Here is a 21,941-nt window from a genome sequence, read left to right as displayed (position 1 = left end):
GCATTAGGAGAGCAGCCAGAGGATTAAACTTTTCCAATAATGAAACTGAAAACGCAGAGGCAGTGCACCCAGCTGCCTATCCCATAGCTGTGCCACATTAAAAGTACAAAGAAACCCATCTGAGCATCTCAAAGGGAACGATTCTGCAAACCACGCTGTCATTTCAAAGCTTCCCTCTGAAGCCTCTCCCCAGCCCCAGCACAGAAAGAAATCCATTAGCAGATAGGAAAACATGGCAAGGCTCCCTGCTGTCATCCGGGCAGTGCAGCCCCCAGTCAACTGCCTTAAGAGCAGCACACACTGCACCCACCCCACTGGGAATTGAGTAACTGGGTATGGAGACCAGGCGTTTCCATCCCTGCCAAAAGCTCCTTTACTTACATATCCTTGAACTTCACTCCTGTGCATGGACAGGTGCTGCAGACAGAGCTGTTGGCTGTGAGGGGAGCAGAAGAAACTCAGCAGTATCAGCTGTACTGAGTACTTTTACACCCAGAGATGCAGATCTGATATGTTTTTGAGTGGTGGGTTTGTTAGTGTTTTACATCACTTGCTATGAGCTTGTAGAACTAACCAGAAAGATCTCATGTGCCTTTGCAGCCTGTTCCCATTCCTAGATTTGGTTGTGCTACAAACACCAGCTCCACATTATGTTCATGTCCAACCTCAATTACACCAGCAGGCAAAGCTCCCAGATGTACAGTGCAATACAGATAGCAAAGCTGAAATCCAAATCCTTTTCTCTGATGACTTACACCTGCAGAGCATCCCCCACTCTGGGTGGAGGAGATGGCTGGAGCCTCACCCCCAGCCACCCACCTATTTCCACATGAGTCTCTCCAGGCTACAAACTGCTTCTTGCTCAGTCTGCTATGATGGGTTCAAAACCCCAGTGAGTTACAGGAAGGAAAAAAAACACTGGGGAAAAATATTGACATAGACGACTCTCCGTCTGTGCTGAGTCAATAATCTTCACCTCAACTCTGCAACCTTACAAAATAAAATTGCAGTGCTGACTTCTGGGAGGGGAGCTCGGAGGATGCCAGCTGTGTGACTCCCAGACCTACTGTCTCTGATGTAGTTCCTACAAGAGAGAAAGCCCCAAATCCAAGAGGCATGGCGGCTGGATATTTCATGAAGTTTATTCATGCTGCGTTGGATTATCCTTGCTTGTGGTAGGAAGCACAGGCTGACAGTGATAACTACATTCATGGTTAAAATAACAAGAGAGGGAAGCACCCAGGCACATTTCCAATACGGACCCAAAACGGTGGGAAGAAGTAGTGCAATAAGAACCATAGCAAAAGCCCAAAAGACAGACAAGGGTGGCAGTGTTTACGTTCAGGCTATCATCCCAATAAAGGGATGGAATATAAGTTTCCCATAATTCCAGAGGATTTTCATGACAAATAACCTGTCCTTATGCTTCATAACATACGGCGATTGAACTTTGCCTACAGAAACTTTCATGCCAAGGTCAGAAGTAAAGTGGGCTGAGACAAAAAGCCAGCACAATAGCAAAGCCACATGTTTCCAGAGAAAACTCCTGTGGCATTTTAGGCTTTGATATGACAGTGGTGTCTAAAGCCAATCATATTTACAGGATAACAGTAAATACAACTGTTTGCTTCCAGGTATATTGTTTGAAACTCAATATGTGCCAATAAGTTTCATAGAGAAACTTTCATTCCAGCACAGCTACAAGAGATTGCATTCTATCACTTAAGGGCAGAGATGTATGCCCCAAATCCCAACTGAGCTGTGTTATAACTGCCAGCTCCTCCATCACTGCCCCGTTCCTCTCTGAGCAGCTCATAGCTCAATTGTAAGAAGTCACTCTGGGCTCTGGTTGACACAAGAGTTTTAGCTGAGCAACGGCAGTACTCGAGGATTTAAAAACCCCAGTGACCATTCTCTTTAAGTGACAATTGCTAAGCACTTGGCTTGCTTGCCTTGAAAATTTTCCTCTGCCCTGCTATAACTCAGAAACATCTCTAGAGCAGATAAAAGAATCACACAAGTATTAAATAATCAAGAGGAGCTATGTTTAAGTACTTAACTATAGATGGGACTAATGAATTCAAACTGCTATATCATATATGAAAGTAATGAATGGTTTGCCAATGCTCAGTGACTTTGTGGTTTGGGGTTTTTTTTTATAAATCTTAAAGTCAGTCAGTTTATGTACTCGTTTGGCAAAGGATGGGCAAATAATGGCTCTACTGCCATGGCTTGCAGTGACTTTAGCAGTGCACTGTGTACTTATCCTCCCACAAACACATTCTCAGCAGACAGATCAAGGTCTCAATGTTTGGCAACATAAGTGACGGCCCTGCCAAAAAATGCATGCTTTAACATTGTGCCAATAGAAGTACAATAGAGGAAACACTGGAATCACTCTAGGATCACATAGCAACACAAACTACTGGTGCAAACATACATGAGTGCAACGCAACCTCCCGGAGATCTGGTCCTTGTGAAACCACCCGGGTGCCACCACACATCTATGGGCTGTGAAATAACGTGGTGATACATCCCAGGTAACCACCAAGCAGAAGTGGCACAGAAAACAGCAGAGAAGAGAGCTGCTGGCTGAATGCCACAGAGCTCAAAATCCATAATCTGATACATTTCCAAAGCCCCAAAAAGATAAGAGTTACTTACAGTGCAAGTACTACAATGACCTACATAAACACAGATCTTTTGTAAACAGCAGCCAAGAATGACAGGAACAAGCAGCTAACAGGAAAACATGATAGATTTTAATCATCGCTGGCTTTAAGCAAAGCATAACACCTTTGCCCCCATCCCCAGCTCCACACTACCTGCACAGATCAATCAACTGTGTCTCAAGAAAGCCTCCTCTGCAAAACAAACATGACGTTACCACGTTCCATTTGTCCTTGGTGTTCAATCAGAGCAGCCGCTTTCCTGAACAAGCAAGCCTCAGTTTCTCAGGTGGTTCAGAAATTCACACAGCATGTTTTTAAAACATCAGATCTCTCCTAAAATGTCTCAACCCTGGGATTAAACACAATCCGTAACTAGAATGAGTCACCCAAATGAGGAAAACTAGAGCTCCTTGAGTACATCAGAAAGCACAGATGAGAAACATGGTTGGTGGGCACAGTAGCGATGGGTTGATGGTTGGATTAGATGAGCTGAGAGGAGTTCTCCAACCTTATTCATTCTGATTTTAAGTATATGCCTATGCTTGGCATCTACTTGGAGGTACATTTTAGTAGTGATAAAAGAGGAAGAAACAGTTTTCTTTCCTACCCCAGCCCACAAACCTTGAACTATAGATGGTCTCCATCTATCTCCCAGGATGCTCAACATGCTGAGACAAAGCCACACCAGGCAATGCAACTCTGAATCCTGCTGCATTATACGCTCAAGAAAAGAGACACAAGTTCTTACTTGAATGAGCGAGGGTGGTTTTTTTTCCCCTATTAGTTTTCAGCACAGTCCCTGGAGCACCAGGGAGCCAAGGGACAGCTGAAAAGCATGCCCTCTAAAAACTACTCAAAGTAGGCAAAGCACCCAATAAGAAAAAAAGACACCAAAACATCTCAGGTCCTGATCTCCCATCCCACCTACAAGGTGATGCCAGGACAAATCCAGACTTTCAGTTCTGAGCAACGTCACATACAGAAAGAGCTAAACTCACCCAAACCGGTGAATGGGCTTTCTAATCATGCAGCACTCCTCCTCAAGAAGCAATCCAGGTCCAAAAGACATGCTCCCTTCAGTAACCAGCCCTTATCTGAGTCCAGGGCTCTAAAGCCTGGGTCCACCCCTTCCACTCAGATAAGGAGCACAGGTGCAAACACTTTGCCTGTGCTCCCTGAGCCAATCACTCTTCTTCACCAGGTGCTCAATCACCAGTTCAAGCCCTGACCTAATAGCTTCCCCACAGCTGACCTTTCCAATCTTACTCATTCTGTGATTCTGATGCCCAGTTCCCCCAGACACCAGTTTCAAGTGCTCTGAAAAAGTTTTAAAACAGAGAATTGAGATGAAAGGAGAAAGGAGCTGGAAATCTGAGCCCTTAGGAACTGTTGGCTGTAGGAAAGGGGTAGCTTGTTTTCAGTACGCAACCAAGCCCTGCTGCAGCCAGGAGCACAGAAAACCAACTCACAGCTGCTGAGAGCTTTCCTCCATTCTTCTGCACGTAGATGATCGCATCCCGCACCAGGGAGAAGAGGTTCAAGAGGACATGCTCCATGTCATAGACACCACGCATGCCCTTGGTCAACCCCTCCAAGGAGCTGATGTAATCTCTCCAGTGACGGTCGATCTCACCAACCCCCGCCAGGCACCCGTACATCACTGCACCGCAGTACCCAGCACAGGGCTTGGCCAGGAGCAGCCCCTGGCAGTGTGAGCAGTACCACATCTTGAGCAGCGCCCGCCCGCACTCCTTGCTGAGCTTCAGGTGGTCGGTGGTGTTTATCACCTCGATTCCCAGGTTGAGTGCTTGCAGAAAGACCCGCGTGGCCTGCAGTGACTTGGACACCTGCGTCATCATCGTCTTCGGGTAGTTACCAAAGGCCTTGAGGTCTCTCCTGGCTGCACGCAGGCATTCAGTCATTTCCACCGAGGGATCCGGGAAGCCAGGATTGATCAAGTGGGAGTAGACCAAAGGAAATAAACTATCAAAAAATTCATTTATCATGTCATTAACCCTGATGTCAGAGCCCAGTATGTACAGCGAGACATCCGTGAAAAGTTCTCCAACAAACTTAAGAGCTCTGGGCCCCATGCTCTTGTAGTGGTTCCTAAACATGCTGTTGGTGAAGTTCCTTGCGTGCCTCACTACGATCTCAAAGGCTTCTGCAAAAGAAAACAAAACAAAACGGGTGATTAGGAGATGAGCTCAGAAACAGGGAGGATAACTTCAGGTCCTATCACAGCTGCAGGGGCTGCTCCCATTCTGACCAGTGTGGGTCAGCCATGCCTGCTGCAATACTGATCATCTTCAGCCATTCGGACATTAGGAAACATTTATTCTCAGAAAGAGTGGTGCTGTACAGACACAGCTGCACAGGGAGTGGTGCCCTGGAGGTGCTCCAGAATCATGGGGATGTGGCACTGAGGGATGTGGTGATGGGCATGGTGGGGGTTGGGTTGGACTTGGGGATCTTGGAGGTCTTTTCCAGCCTTAACGATTCTGTGATCCTACAATTTCCAGGTGAACACCCACATCCTTTAAGCATGAACTGCTTTTCAAAATTGCAAAAACAAGGATCTAGTTAACATTTCAGTTTTTAAAGAAAATATTGATCCAAGAAAAGGGCTAGACTGCAATTTCACTCTCTCCCTCTTCCATATTGATTTGAAATTAACAGGAATTCTATCTTCAGACAATTTAAGACAGAGATAAATGTTTGACAATCTACACAGTGTTCAAAATCGGGGAACAGTAAACGCTGACATTCCATTATGAGAAGTAAAACATGTAGGAGTTTAATCACAGAGGAGATTCAGACCCAACTGGTAGCACCACACACCCTTATGCCACCTGAAAGGCCTCTGCAGCTCCTTAGCTCTCCTGAATCCACATTTTATCCACCCTGGACACAGCAGCATCGTGGCCCATAGCGATGCTGAGCCTCCAAGTCTATGGGTCGCTGACACCCCATGATGTAGCTGCTCTCAGCTGTGTCACTGTGGAAACCTGCACCCAGTGCACCCAGGCTCGATTTGCATGGAAATTATCCATGTTCAATAATTAAAGGGCGTGTTTAATTTTTAAAGCCATAAGTTCCATTTTTTTTCTCTTTGTTAAGTCAGAGATACAGCCATGCACGGTCTGACTCCTCCACACAGGGATCCAGGATCAGCGCAGCCACAGGCAGTGCTGGGTCCCCAGCAGCTCCCAGACCACCCCCAGGACTCCATGCTTCCCCCAAGCACAAACCATGCACACAGGGACCTGATGCTCCCTGCTGTCTCCCATACCAGCATGCAGAAAGCTATGCTGTGAGCACCGATTGGAACAGAAATGACCAAACACAACCATTCAAACCACATTTCCACCCGCCTGGTGCCAGCAACCCCACCAAAAGCAGCAGTAGGAAAGCAGATTCTGGCTGCTTCGCTATAGAAAGTTTTAAAGGGAAAAAAAAAAAAAAAAAAAAAAAAAGGTCCTTTAAATAGGACACAGGGATTATGAAACTTTTTTTCTCCTTTATCCTCAAGAGCACCAGAATAGCTTTTGCCTGAACAAAGAACACAAAGCACTTTTTGGGGCAGCGTTTTTAACAGTGCCAGGATTCTCATGCTGTGCTCACGGCTCGACTTTAACCTTCTCTCTGTGAGTTCCCTTATAAAAAGTCACCCCCTCTTCCCTCTCCTCGCTCCTCTGTGCTTTGCAAGTTACCATCAGAGCCGAGAGACCCTTCGCTGATTAGAAAAAATATTCCAGGCTCCAATGCAAGGCTCCTACGGCGAGAAATGCTGCAGAAAGGAACTGAGAGCAGTGTGCATCAGAGCAGCACGCACACACAGTCCCACTGCTTCAAGGGTCGTGACACGCACATCGTTTTCCTCATCAAGCTGCCTGAGAGTGCCTATTTCGTGCGCCTCGGAGCCTTTGCATATACCCATTAGAGAGCGCAACAGGCACAACAAAGGCACACGGAGCCTCCTGCTGCCCTGCTAATAGATGTGAGAAATAATAAAACTTGGTCCAAAAAAAAAAAAAAACCAAACAAAAAGTCTCCCAGATCCAAAATATCTCACGCCCAAATCCCCTGGCGGTTGCTACAAGAGCACTAAAACCCAGGGACAACCCAGGGCCGTGCTGTGAGCGCTTCAAAGCACGGGAAGTGTGTGGGTCAGCCCCTGTGCTCAGGGCTTTGCTACTGGGAAAAACTCATAGCACGGCACTCCTGCAGTCCTGACTGCTGGGGGACAATTCAGGCTTTTATTTCTTTTTCTTTCTTTTTTCATTTCAAGGATATTTTCAAACCCTGCCATTTAAAGAAGCTGGTCCTCAGCTCTTGCTGAAGCAGAGCAAATATCCTGACAGCAGTGATGGGGCGCATTGGCAGACTTGCACCCATTTCCAGCACGCGTGACAGCACAGGGTTCACGTGCTACTGCCTCCATCACTGTAGCTGTGCATACACGACAGAGCTCAACCACACTGCTCTGCCCCAGGGTGGGAGGGAATGGCCTCAAGCTGCATCAAGAGAGGTGCAGGTTGGATGGTGGGAACAATTTCTTCGCTGAAAGAGTGATGGGGCACTGGCACAGGCTGCCCAAGGAATCACCGTCCCTGGAGGTTTTCCAGAACAGTGGGGATGTGGCACTGAGGGATGTGGTCAGCAGGCAATGTTGGTGGTAGATGGATGGTTGGATTAGGTGACCTTGGAGGTCTTTTCAAACCTAATTATTCTAGCTGCTCATTGCCAGGTGAAACCAAGGGAAGTGGTGCAGGACGTGAGGCAGAGCACCACCAGCTGCAAAGCTCCATAGCTGTGCTGTAGATCTGGTGACGAGCTCTGGAAAGGGTGGTTTATTAGGGCTCACAAAGGATGCATGAAACAGTGAAACCTTCACTCCAGAGCACATTTATCAGGCAACAACTGAAAAGTGTAGGCTCTTATTATTGTTTCAGCAGGACTCCCCTCAAGCATCTGGGGGTGAATTGCAATGGTCAAGAAGGAAGAATGATGCTGTGTCACCATTACATTGGCACATATGGGCAGGTGCCATCTCCACCAGGATCTTGTGGCATGTGAATTCATAAGTTCCTAATGAATTCCTCAATCAGGTGAAGTTCCTACCTTCAGGTCCAGGGTTTCAAATAGTCAAGAGTCCCATATGTTTAAAATAAATGCTCAGCCACAAGAAGCCATACCACACACTTTAGCATTTACAGATGGAAATTCCAATATTCATCAAGAAAATCCCCCAAGTTTTGCTTTTTTGCAAGTTTGCCAAGACGTTTTCTGACATGGCAATTGCTGTGGTACTGCTGGGAAACTGAGAAAGCAGCCATAGGCATCCATGTGTGAGTGAGGTCTGGAGAGGGAAATACTTCTTTAATACCTCGTGGCAGCAGCCTGTATTCCTGAAAGACACACAAAGGAGCTCACCAAGAGAGAAACAACTGTTTGCAATAATGGCCTGGCTGCCACAGGCACTGCTGGTGAGACGAACTGTGAGTCATTTTTCAAACAGCAGGTAATATTTATTTACAAACTTGGAAAAGGTTCGCAGTATATTGAGCAGAAAGGAAACAAAACCCAAGAGTTTTTCCCCTGGCAGCAATAAGAGCAGACTCCAGATTTGTTCCTTTATGATATACACTACTGTGCAAGTTTTTAACAACATTATCTGGAGACAAAAGCTCTTCTAGGCAGCATAATTACTTTTGTCTGTAGCACTGCATAGCCCATCAGATGGTGCCACTGCTGCTCTTACAAGGTTTGTTTCTCTGAACACATTTGGAGCTTAGGAAATGGGTTTTTCACCCCTCGAATATGAGACAGCCTTTTGGATTACTTTTGCAATAGTGTCATGATAAAATTTACGGACTCGAGCTCCCAGGGATTATGAGATTAGCTTCAAAGCATTTGTAATAGAAATTAAAACAGTTCAATTATTCTGTCTTCCCACTTTTAAGCCATCAGGGCTCACATTTTCTCCCTTTGCTCCATCACCATTAGAGCAAAGAAGAGAGGTCTGTGTCCATTCTCCAGATCAGAGGGGGCTCCTCTCTCCCATGCCCTTCCACGGGATCCGAGGTAGAGGTTTCCAAAGGCAGAGCTGCTCACCAGCCAAAGCCGTACCATTCTGCTCATCAGAGAGCATCTTCTCCTAATTATCTGCGCCCATCAAAATGCCAGGCTCAAAACCCATTTATTTTAATCGTTCAGCTTATTTAGTGCCCTGGCATTTGGAAACGCACTCCCTGAAGTTTTTCATAAAAATACTCTATGCTAACTCCTCATTAGACCCACACCAAATGCCTCGAGAACACGCTCCCATTACACTCTAGGTAGCTGTCCGACTGCAGAGCAATTAGTCACACCGCGGCTCACCCGTTTATTATTTATACCCTGCACACAAACCCCTTAACGTCAGGGCTCCGAGGTGCCACTCTCCACGTGGGCTTCCCAAGAAGAACTCCCAGGAAAGACCACTCAACAAATAACTGCTCAAAGGAGAAGTCTTTCCAGGAGCTTTGTGCTTACCACGCGTCTGCGGTGCTGTTGATTAAATATGGGTTGCACATCTATTGTATAATTTGTTTTTCGGAGCATCAAGTAATATTCTGCTTTGTGCCTTGACAGATGTGCGAATGCTTAAAAAGATTCGTGAAAATTTAATAAAGACAAAGTTAAAAATGCAAACAGTCAAGGCTGGCACGAGGGGAGGATGAACATGATTCTTTATCAAAGCGAAAGGGAGCGGGGGGAATAAGGGCAGGCTCAGCTGAAGCTGAGGAAGCACAAGAAGGAAAGGCAGAGAGGGATGTGTGGGGCTTCTGCTGCAAGAAAGTGGTTCTTTTGTTTAGGGGCAGTGGATGGATGGCAGGATAGGCCTGGTGAGTTGGGGTTGGACTGGATGATCTTAGATGACTTTTCCAACCTTAAGGACTCTATGATTCTATTTGGAGACTCTTGTTTTGAGATGATGTTAATCTGCACCATCCACCTGTGCAGAGGGCAGTGGGAGCACAGAGCTGGCAGGGCTCAAGGTCAGGGAGGAACATTTCTCTTTCACAGAAATATGCACACTACCAATATTTCATATCTTCCTCTTTCCCTCTGAAGGGAAGAAGTTAATTAAACCAATCCAAGAGGACAAAACAAATCACTGAAAGCACCAAGCTTTTGTTAGGTTGTAATTATATCAATAATGTGCTCAGAACTAATGTCACATCACTGGGGAACTCTCACCTTCACTGTTACTACCACAAATATTTACACTCCAATTCACATCACTGTTCTCTCTCCATTTTGTTGCAAAAATGACAATCTCCACCCACCAGTGGGAAAAAATAAAAGTAAAGTGCCCCAGAAACCAGCTCTTGGTCAGCCCCCAGCCACACTTCTACTAATTGGAGGCCCCAACATCCAAAATAATGGTGTTATAATGACAGCAAATATGAAGCTTGCCTCTTAAATGGATGAAATGTGTTTGAAACAGAGGACAAGTGATTCTATAAATTCCCTGTCAAATTTACAAGGCAAGTATTTGGCAGCCAGCTCTTCCTAAAACACAGGACACCAATATGTGCACTCCCTCCATTTATCTTAAACTAAGATGTATAAGCTATTTCCAACATTGCCCAACTAACAAATTCTTTTATTCATCAGAATAAATGAAGATAAGTCAAGTCACTGGGTTAAGTTGACTTGGAAAAATCTGAAGAAAAGACTTGTGGAAGTGCATTGGTCTCCTTCACTTCAGAGCAAGGCAGATCTGAGGCGGGTTTTCCAGGCTCCCTTTCATTTCAGAAGGCTTTTATCGGCCCGTTAAGTCTCCAACAATGGAGAGCAGACTATTTATTTAAGAAGCAAATTCCTTCCTTTCTAATCTCTCCTGGTCAAATTCTCTTTAAAGTTATCTCAACTGTCTGATGAAAAGCAAATGGTAGAAAATCAGTTCTTGATCCCTATAGTAACATGAAGGGCTCGCACGTCTTTAAGGGTACCTGTTGGCTGTTTTTAAAGCACTTCAGCCTCAAACCCTTTATTTCTGGTTTTGCTTCCTACCTGTGCTCTCAGAACTCAGGAAAGACATTTGCTCAGCAACAGAGTTAAACGCAACGAATATCGGTGTAATTTTCTTCCCCTAAAGAGCAGCTCTTCCCAAGACAGAGCACTGATAAAGCTCTCAAAAGCAATTTCGTGATGTCAGGTTGATTTTGTCTAAAGACATCTTAGGAGGATGGGGATTTCCCGCATGGAGATGAGAGTTGTGGACCGTTTCAAGAGCCCAAGAGCTATTGCTCCCAACGTGTCCCAGACACACCAACCCCAGGCACCATCCCCAGCTCAAGGCCCCAGCTCCCAGACTTGGCCCTTTCCAAAAACTGGACTCTACCTCTGAATTAACTTGAGTCAATCTCCCACACGAAATTTTTTATTCACTCATTTTTAAGTGATGCATGGGCAGGACCCACGATTGAGACCCAATTTGATTAACGCTCCTTTCCCAAAAGGAAATGTTTTATCATCTCCTTACTCCTTCTCATGGTAACTGGAGTGCAGGATTAGAATTTGGCTTTCAAGAAGGCAACTCAAACACTGATGCCAGAAATCGATCCGAGGCCGCACCGCCCGCTCCGGACAGACTTTCCTCCAAGAACATGAATAATCCCCTGCAAGGTAACAGCACTATTCATCTCTCCAAAGTTCCTCGCGGGTGTAAATCCCTCGCTGAAGAAGGGGCCACGTGCTCAGCTGCCTTCCTAGTAAATTAAAATTCAGCTTGTTCTTTTTCTAAAGAGAAACACAAAGAACATGGATCGATAAATTTACCAAAAGTTAGATGGCAGCTGGTTTGCTCAGTAATAGAGCAACCGCTCTCAGACGTGGTTTAGCGCATAATCCCCAGATCAATATAAGTTTTGATTTATAAATAATGATAACAAAAGTAGCAAGGACAAATAACGCTTGTAAAAAGTAAACACTTTCTCCAAAGGATGCTTCCAGCATAAACCTCTCAGAGTAAAGACTGCATATTTCAAGGGCTGCGCATGGAAACAACACAGAACACATTGTCTGACCCCATTAAATATTCATCCCCAGCACTGCTATGTTCAGACACGTGTGTTCTGCAGCTCAGTGCCTCCTGAAGGCACACATCCTGCACAGACGGACACCAGCGCTGTGCTAAGAGCACAGTGGCACCTACCAGCACGAGTTGTGACTGTGGGCAGCAGGTGAGGTGAGAAAAGAGGTTCCCAACCCTAGGAAACGACCCCTTGGTAGTGTTTGCTAAGCATACACTTCTAACTATGGAATCTGTTCTTCTGAAGAAAAATTACCAGTCACTTCCCCTCTGAACACCTCCACACAAGATATTTCCTTACTGCCAGCGCTGTGTTTATTATGGAGCCTTTCCTAGGCATGAAAAAGAGGCTGGAGAGGATAATAAATCCCATCACCTGACAATGTTTTCAATTACTCTGCATGTTAAAACGATGCTTCCACAAATAGGTTGCAAGAGATATGCTGCAAAACCTATTAACTTACTGTAAATCTATTCAAGCCAGGAATTTCACACCTTGCAGAATTTTACCATTAGTCCTGGGAATGAGTTTATTGCTGGACAGGGAGGGCATGAGCCCATGAGGGTCATTTCAAAGACACACTGCACCACGACCTGGCCAAATAGGAATAGGGTTAGGGTGTTTAACGTGTCAGTGGTAGGTGCTTGCACACTTCCCTGTACATTCACCACCAAATAAAAGGGCAGATTTCTTTTTCTAAGCTTCTCCTCACTTCCAGATGAAAGAATTGGCATCTCTAGGAGGAACAACAGCAGATGTACAATTCAGGACCTGATTGTATTTATATTTTATATTCATGGAGAGGAGAACATTCAAGGGAATGAAGCTTAGGGTCAAATTCAGAGATTCCTGACCCAATCCCTGCCCCAAGCCCACCTGTGCTTGCCAGGAAAAACATTTTCCCTCAAAAAGTTCTTCTTCTTGTCTTCTTGTCAAGAATCAAAAAGATTCATTTCCTGTGAGGTCTGCACTTAACCGACCGGCTCAGGCATGTCAGAGACAGATCCTTCTTGATAACAGAGTAATGGGAGTTGTTGCAGCCCCTGGAGAAGGAGCGCAGCCGGCCCATTTTCTGCTATCAGAGCTGATTGTTTGCTGCTGCTCCTCTGCTGGCACTGAGAGAGGGAAGCTCGCATCTTCCCATCAGCATCCACTGCTGCAGAGCCTCCCGCAGCAGCAATATGGAAGAGGTGGGGGGAAGGAAGGAGAAATTAAAGCCTGGCAGCCTTGAGCCATGCCCACATCCATACAGCTTCATTACCTCGAGGTAAAAGCTCTCGACTGAAAGATCTGCATGCTTGGGACCAGCGTAGGAACCAGTCTGGCTCTTGCCATGAAGAGGAGCAAGCATCCTCAGTGCAAACTGCATCCCATTCTTAAAACAGGAAAGTGTATCCTGATAGAAGGAAATATCATCCTTCTGTGCTCGCTAAGTCAGAGTTTGTGCTGAAAAGCCTCTCTCCCTTTCTCCTGCTGCCAACTGGATGTCATTTTATATACACGAGATATCTGAAACTGCAATAAAACCCCAGTGACAAAAATAAAACTAGCAATGGAAAAAGCTCCTGCTCGGGGCGGCAGTGGGGGGGGATGTTAAAAGTCTTCTGGAGCAAAAGCCATTGAAGTTTGCAAACATGCAGCTCTGTGCAAACTCCTGGCAGACACTGAGTCCCCCCTTGGGTCAGACAAAGAGCCCACGGACGCCAGGACTGCAGAGCCTCCCCATAAACACTTCCACTTTAAGCCAGTTTAACTGGAAAAGGTCAAGACCAGTAACAGCACAACATGTGTTATCGGTTAAACAAAGTGAGCAGCTATCAGTTAAACAAAGAGCACTTAGACACAAACCAAACCAAAGAACCTCTGTATTCCAGGCACCCAGATGCATCTCCCGTGCCCTGCTGAGCTGCTCTGTTCTGCGTGCAGCCTCCATGAAGTCTGCACAGTGATTTATTCTTTAGTTGGATATGAAAAAACAACTGTCCAGGTAAAGAGAGTACAAAAGTAATGAAATAACACAGGTAGCAACATTCAAAGCTACTAATGCCACTGACATCTGCTGCCCAGAGTTAGCTGCTATGTTCCTGATTTCCCATCAAAGAGCATTGTTTCCTTACTGCCCAGTTTGTATATGGGTTGCCTGGGTTGAAAAGGACCATAATAATCATCCAGTTTCAACCCCCCTGCTATTTTCTCCCTAAAAAGTTCAAATGGAGATACATACTAAACAGGCCCTTACCAAGCAAATCTACTCTTTTCATGGCACACGTTTCCATACTGTGTCGTCTTATGAGTATGGAAATATGGGCAGGATTAAAACCAGAGCAATCCTCACTCCAGCAACTGAGACCTGCAGGAAAACTTCGCCTTCAATAGAAGCTGAGCCTATTGCCAGGTGCTGGAACTGCTCTCACTGCTTGCAGAATCTGTTGTAACAGATTTGCAGAGGGGATAACGTAGGATTTCTGTTGAGAATTTAAAACCAAAACAAACTGGGTTCTCTCCGCTGTGGGAAAAAGCTTGAAAATGTGACCCGCAGTGCTGGGAGACAAGAAAGGCAAATTAAGCGAAACCTCACAACGTATCGTTTTTCAAAATTGCCAATTTTAATGCTGATCACATTGTTCTCAGGACTTTAATCACGATTTCATAATGCCCTGAGGTTATGGGAACCGAAAACCACATGCTTGTGCTGAAATGAGACAGCAAAACATTCTGCAAATTCATCTTTCCTACCCTCATGAAGAACACTCATGTTTTGCTCCTCATCTTTAACCCCTGCTAAAGCAGAACGTTACCAGCATCTCACTGGGACTTACAAGCTTCAGCTAACGTGAACAACTGTCACTAAAAGCTGAAGATCCCTCGTGTGCACACCAACAGCAACAGGCCTCTGCTCCGCTTTGACCCCATGCAAACACCCCGAGCAGAGAGGTGTATCTGTAGCTCTAAGCAGAGCAAAATCAAAATCATAGATCGAATAAATACAGGTGTCAGTGACACTGCAGAAGGTGAGCATTTCAGAAGGTACTTTGAGGTGGATTTGACTGCACACACTCTTCCTCCATTGCAAATACAATTTATTTTTTTTATTTTTAAAAGGTCTGGCTTAAATATCCAGCCTTGTGATAACTGTACTTGAAGTGGGTGCAATTTGCTGCCTTACAGCTCTTGCCAAGGCCTCTCAGCCCAGCTCTGGGTGCTCCTGCTGCTGCACCCATGCAGGAGTCAGACGGAGAAAGGCTCATTTCACTAACTTTGAGAAGGTAAAAGAGAGTGGGGGGAGTAAAACAAAGTATTGGTAAGTTTGTTAGATTTTTTGGTGCTTTTTAAACCATTTCAACAACCAGAACATCACTTCCATTCCAAAGCAGAGCGGGTTTCTCAGCCCACTTTTCCACTCTTCAGCTTGCTCTCTCCATCTAGAAACTGAACTAAGCAGTAACATCAACTGGAAGGCAGCAGAAAGCAAACAAAAAGGCTGAACTGCTTCTCACCCTTCACATTCCTGTGCAAACCCACTCCTGCAGCACACTGCTCCTCTAATAGCCCAGAACTGAAGCCTTAAAACCCTGTCTGCAGGGAGAATTAGACTGGATTTATTGCAAACACCTCCTCCGGACACTTGTAAAGCAATTTGAGAGCACCTAATGGATTTAGGATTTAGTTAAATTGGTGCAACACAGTAAAGAGATTAAGCGTGTGGTCAATCACAAGTCATTGAGTTAGTGCATCCTCAGGAAGCTGCCAGCCACCAGCAAGGTCCAAATAACAGCTGAGGAGGGAAAAAGAGGAACACAGCTCAGATGGAGGGACGATGCACATAGAGAGAAGACTTGGGATGCCCAACTCCACCTGGCAGCAGTGTCACACACCAAGAAATTGGAAAAAGAAAAGCCACTTTTCAGCCCAATTCCCAAGAAAAGATTCAGAAGAAAGTTTGCCACAGACTGTTCTTTTGGTAGTCCAGGAAATAATTGGACCATATTCTGATTCACAGAGGCAATACAGAAGAGCTTCACCCCAGCAATCTGTCAGTCACACTCCTTGCCGCACCATTTATTTCTGAGTAGACTCATTAATAACCTTCCACCCAACACACTGGAACTACGAATGTTTTGTTCAGACAAGCCCTACCCTGCTCCTGTTAGCTCTTCCCTATACAAAAGCTATCTTCATTTCAGAAGAAGCCATCCGTTTCTCACAGTCACCGAGTAATTACTTTTCAAACAAGCTGTAATGAAAGGCTTCCCCCATAGAGAACTGCATTTCCAAGTGAGAACACAAGTATCCAAATATTTCAGTGGTTGGAATTATAGTGTAATAGCCTACCTTATTGGTTCGTTTCATATCAAACTTTGTGAGGCTTCCAGGCATTTACACCACCAGCTCTCCTTCCCTTACTGTAAAATCTTTTTTATTGACAATTCAATCATGTCAGGTTTGGAACAGTAGACGCACTGATTTGATCAGCTATCATTGAATTTACAATATATAAATGACAGCACCATCTCTGGCCCACGTCTCAAGCAGCTGCCTTCTATCGATTTATATTCTACTAGTAAGGAAGAAAAATTGCAGCACAATGTAGTGGTATAGTCTGAGATCAATACCAATTTTTTTCTTAATGACACGAAGGCCAAGATAAGGACAGCATAAGTCAAAGCCAGACAGATCAAATTTGCCCGATATCCCTTTCAATTATTGAGGTACATACACAGGGATGTGTAACATTAAAGCTGAGGGGAGCATTATCAAAATGGCTTAAAATTACAATGGACTTACAAGGCTGCCTGAGGTCTTCATGGCCTCAGGCACTGTGATGGACAGATTGGGTTCTCCTCTTTCCAGTCACCATGGCACACAGCACAGCCTTGGGAGTATCTACAACAGCCTGAAAGGAGGTGGTACGAAGGGAGGGGTTGGCCTCTACTCACAGGTAGCAGTGACATGACAAGAGCTGATCACTTCATGCTGTACCAGGGGAGATTCAGGTTGGATATTAGGGAATATTTCTTCCCCAAAAGAGTGGTGAGGCACTGGCACAGGCTGCCCAGGGAGGTGGTGAGGCCACCATTCCTGGAGATGGTCAAGACATGTAGAGATGTGACAATGAAGGACATGTCATGGCCATGGTGGGAGTGTGTTGGAGATGGGCTTGATCTTAGAGGTATTTTCCAACCGTAAGGACTCTTCGATTCTACTGTACGATCTGGGCTCTTAGAGATAGCTCTCTTATAAAGCCCAGCTCATCAATAATAGAAAACCCCTAATTATTCCAGTGATGCCAACATTTTGTAAGTTCAGTTCTTACTTAACGAGAAGTTATGGATGAACACTTTCTTCATTAGCACCTCTGCGACGATGGTAGCAGAACCTTCCAGCCTACACGCTCTGCATTTATGCAGCTTGAATTCCCATTCTTGATTGGCAGCTGGAAAGCAGTGCTGTCATGATTTATACATCTTCCAAACACCAAGTTTTGATAATTACAGGTTCCGAGCAGCTCATGATTACACTATTTGCACCGTCCTAATTATAAGCCCAAACACACTTGGAAATGAACATTCACATGTAGAGATGAGGGAGACAACTCAGCTCCTGACTGCCATCAAAACAACGGTCCCTGAAATTATCTGCAAAATCCTGTATGGGAAACTTCAAACGAGGAAAAAGCAGATTAAAGTTTTCCTCACTTCTTTTCTGGAGGCAGAAAAGGGTAAGAGCACTTTGATAATTATTAATTTATATGACCTTGGTGCGTATGCATCCCTCATAGCTCTTTCAAATGCATTTAGAACAGCTGGTGTCAAAGCAGGTTTAACCAAGGTGTGTGCACCCATGAACAGCAAACAAGAAAACATCAGGAACGGGAAGTGGGAAGGAAAGGAAAGGAAGTGACTTGTTGGTTGCTCATGTACAACTCACCGCCCCACTCTGCTCACGGCTGTGGCCTTTCAGTAGGGGGGTTGAAACTAGATGATCACTGTAGTCCTTTTCAACCCAGGCCTTTCTATGATTCTGTGATTCTATGTTTTCTCTATAACACACGCAGCCTTTGGGCTAATGCTCCATTTTCTCCTCCCCTTCATTTCAGGATCATTACAACCCCTCCTATAAATCAGAGCGTCCTTTTGGTGCAATTACTCGGCAAAAAACACCGTGCAGAGCTTTTCAGTTGGCACTGGCCACGTTCCAAAAGCTCCTGGAAAACGCTGCTTCCACTCTGAAAAACAAACGCTGATTTCTAATTGCCTAAAAGCATAAGGCATTCCGTTCAGAGATTGTTTCTTTGGAATAAATATTTATCGACACCCACAGCCTGCCTATTTAGGTGCTTTTTTCCCCTATCTAAAAAGAAAATATGCACATTTTAAAATGGGTTTGCTTTTCCTCTGTCATAAAAAATGCAGGCTGCATTGCTCATTCATGAGGGTTTCGTTTTTAATCTGCCGTCTCAGACAGGTTTGGTCCGCGTTCTGTGGCGAGGACAGGCATGAGAAAAAGGAAACTTTGCTTTCAGAAGAAAGACTGAAAAAAAAAAAAAAAACACCAAAAACCTCCCCCATGCGTTTGCGTCTGAGAATCCCAGAAGTCCTTGTGGCAGCAGATGCAATTTGATGCTCGCGTTGGGTCCTTGAATCTCATTGTTCCCAGAGCGCATTAACTTGACATTTCGAAATACTGTTTTTGAAAGCTGCACTAACATGAAGGAGGTGCTGGTTATTCCAGATCCGCAGGGCAGCAGCAGAAATGAGGGTGGTCATTAATTTCTCCCCCCACTTGCGAGAAAATAAAAAGTCAACTTCTAATGAGAGCTGTCCCTGGCAAATGGCACAGTGACGGAGATGCACGCTCTGCATCGCAGCTATTTCAATCTCATTCCTCTGGTGTCAGCACATCCAGCCCCGTCCCAGCTTTGGGCACTGCTGCCCCAGTGCAGTGCATTCAGAGAACGGGAGATAAGAACACCTCCACTGTGTGCAGGACAGCAAGCGTTTATCAAAAGTTTTTATTGGATCTCTTGATTCTTGCTTTCCTCCTCAGGCACTTCTGATGCTCAAGTATTAAAGATAAAAGTTGCAGCTATAAGGGTTTACTAACAAATAAAACAGCATTAAAACTAACTACCTAGCATTTCGCAGTACTCCTAGCTGCCTAATCATGATTCAAAATAATTTTAAAAAATCAAGTATGGAGGGTTTCAAACGATGCCACAAAGTGCAAGGTGGGACATCCACATGGTGCAGAACAAGGGCTCAGATCCATCACTGCTTGTTTTCCAGCAGAGGATATTGGCCCATTACACTCAAATTCCAATTCCTGACCTCTGCAGTAACACATTGATCGTGGGGTGCAGTGATCCAAGCATGGGAGACAGCCAGAAATCATTGCTGCTGTGCAGAGATCTGCTCCATGCCTTGCACTGCTTCTTCCTTTCTTTCCTCTTCCCTTTCTTCTGTGTTACCAAAGGTTTGAGACATTGCCCACCCTATTTGCTTGGCTTTACCATCAGGTACCTTCTGACTGGGCTGGGGAACGTAGCACTGCAGGGCAGCAACTGTAGATCTGCATTTAGAAACAGGCATTTTGCCTTGCAAAGGGATGTCAGGGTGACGGTATCACCAACATGCTCAAGAAAGGGGTAATAAGCTGCCAAGAGAATGACTGGAAACTTGCCCCAGCAGGAATTGCTTCCTCCTCTCTCCACAAAAAAAAAAAAAAAAAAAAAAAAAAAACACCTAATGGATCAAGTGGCAGCAGAATCATGCAGAGAGACAGCCTTCCAGCTGCAGCAGGGACCTCAGAGCAGATAAGCTAACAGCTCCCTATACAGCACAGAGCTGCTGCAGGGATACAGCACACACCCCAGCAGGGGCTGCCCCATCCTGCAGCTGCATCAGGTCCTGCAGTGGGCAGGAGGACAGCAGAGGAACAATGCCACCAAAGCAAGGCCAGGACTGCTTGAGAGCACCCCCGAGGCTGAGCACAGTGGGGTAAGAGCAGCAGCCAGCAATCGTTACTCAGTTATTGTTCTCGCTCGGGCAATATATTAAAAAATGTATATATTTTTTTAAATAATTTCTGAGCCCAATTGCTTGGAAGACACCCAAGGAGATGCTGAACAAGCTGAATTAACAATCCTGAATTAAAGCTCCTGCTGTTCTCCCTGTCTGAAGGTCACAAAGAAACACGTGCTCCGGAGCACGTCTTTCCCACTGTGGTCCCCAGGCCTGGGACACCTACAGGGCAGCAAAGGACCAGAGCAAGGACAGCCTTTGCTTGGTTTTTCCTGTCTTTGCTGCAAGTGGGAGCTTTTACATGAGGGTTATTCATTTCTGCCTGTAACCCCACCTGACAGCAATGCCTCAAAGTCTGCAAAGCATCAAAAGCGGCTCTGCAGGGAGCACTCAGCCACGCCGGGCAGAGCAGAGCTGCCTCCTGCACACCATAAGGCACCAACTGCCTTCACCCACGGTGCTTTCATGCAATGCTTGCAGTTATTTTAATAGCACAACCCTCAATGCAGGCACACGCATGAAGACTGAAATAGATGCTGTGTGCAGAAAAGTGGTATTTACTTAAGAAGATCGTTTTTGCAGCTGATGGACTGGAACTGTTTTCAGTGTGTACTCAGATGCTATCATGCATTCTGCTGCTTTTCCCTAAAGAATCATAGAACATCCTGAGTTAGAATGGACCCATCAACAAGTTTCTCTACACTCCAAGTGGATGGATGGGTCCATTGGATGGTGGGTCCACCTCACCCTCCACAAGGCTTCTTTCAGCAGACACCCAGAATCCATCTCCAATAACAACAAGTAAGAGATGTGAGATGGGACGACTGTCCCAGAGTTATTCAGGAAGAAAATAAATGTCTTCTCATTAAAAAAAAAAAAAAAAAGCACTGAAAAGAGCACAGCTCATTCGGTCCAATAATCCTCATGCACTGTGTTACGTTGGAACCAACAAGTTCCCAATGGCACATCCTCTCCAAGGTATTTCCACACTTCATATTTGAGGCCTTATTAGGAAACAAAGGATTTCAGACTAAAGCAGAGGTTCCACTGCCAGCACTGCCTCTGCATTCGTTATCTGATGCAGACACATTTGTTCTTGCTGAGCTTAATGACTAACAGACGAGCTGCGATTGCCAGTGCCCTATCAACTGCTCTTTGCTGTACACATACACCCAAGCCACATTTCCTAAGGAATATGCTAATATCTGTCATTCAGCTGAGCAGGAATTAGATCTAAAATGTTACAAAGAACAAACAGCCCTGCTTTTTTCGGGGGGGAGGTTGAATCTGATGACTGACAAACAAACAGCCAGCTCCATAAACGCATCAAACTCATCAAGATGAAAAGTGTAATTGCACGCACGCATATGGGGCATTGCACTGCAGTCAGCCATCTGCAGCAAGACCATATTTTAATTTCACTCAAAAAAAGGAAAAGGATCATTTTATTATTTCCCCTCTTGCACCGATTTTTGCGAACGCTTTGAAGGCAGGCAACACGTGCTTGGATTTGGAAAGTCTTCTTGCTCTTAGGAGTGGAACAACGTATTTTTTAACAGCGAATCTGTGATTTTGGGCCAGCACAGCCCCATAATCACTGAGCAGCACAGTGCACAATGCAAAAGCTGTTGAACATAAGGAGCAAGAAACAACATTTGGACAAATATTCTATTTTACACCCATCATTAGTTGGGCAGGCTCTCCCTTCTAATAGCCATTATTCAAACATGTCCACTACAGACAATTCTGTGATGTCTCAAAAAACAATAACAGGAGGAAGAGGAGGATATGAGGAACCTTATCAAGCTGTGGGTATCTCTGTTCATTGCAGGGGAGTTGAACTAGATGATCTCTAAGTGTCCCTTCCAACTCCATTGATTTTATTATATTGATGGAGCTGACATCAGGCCAGTGGTTCAGCACACAGCCCAAATCACAGGCTGCACACTGCTCCCCTACACCAGCCATGTGAATGTCAGCACAAGTCACGACTGCATATGAATCCAGGCAAAGATTGATGAAGTTTCCCAGGAACTATTCCACTATAAAATGACTTTCTCCACTTTATCCTTCCTACCATTTAGCACTGGGGTTCCCACATCCCAAACCTCCCATCAGCAGCAAAGACATGGGCTGATCCCAAAGCAGACTGGAATGAGCAC

At 45.2% G+C, this 21,941-nt stretch overlaps 1 protein-coding gene across 5 annotated transcripts in view; it reads right to left on the bottom strand.

Annotated features, from left to right (window-relative positions):
- Window positions 1-21,941, bottom strand: part of GPC3 (glypican 3) — a 120,075-nt gene that overhangs the window by 64,741 nt on the left and 33,393 nt on the right. For all 5 annotated transcript variants that reach the window (XR_016471146.1, XM_090150342.1, XM_090150341.1 and 2 more), the window contains exon 3: window positions 4,142-4,836. Coding sequence is in view for 4 of the 5 variants with exons in the window: in XM_090150342.1 (XP_090006468.1) it covers window positions 4,142-4,836 (695 nt within the window). In the remaining variant the exon portion in view is untranslated. The remainder of the gene's footprint in view (window positions 1-4,141; window positions 4,837-21,941) is intronic.

The sequence above is a fragment of the Phasianus colchicus genome, chromosome 14 (assembly GCF_987193195.1).
Source record: "Phasianus colchicus chromosome 14, bPhaCol1.hap1.1, whole genome shotgun sequence".
Classification (NCBI taxonomy): Eukaryota; Metazoa; Chordata; class Aves; order Galliformes; family Phasianidae; genus Phasianus; species Phasianus colchicus.
Note: the sequence above shows the minus strand (reverse complement) of the source record. Positions and strands in the feature narration are given on the sequence as shown.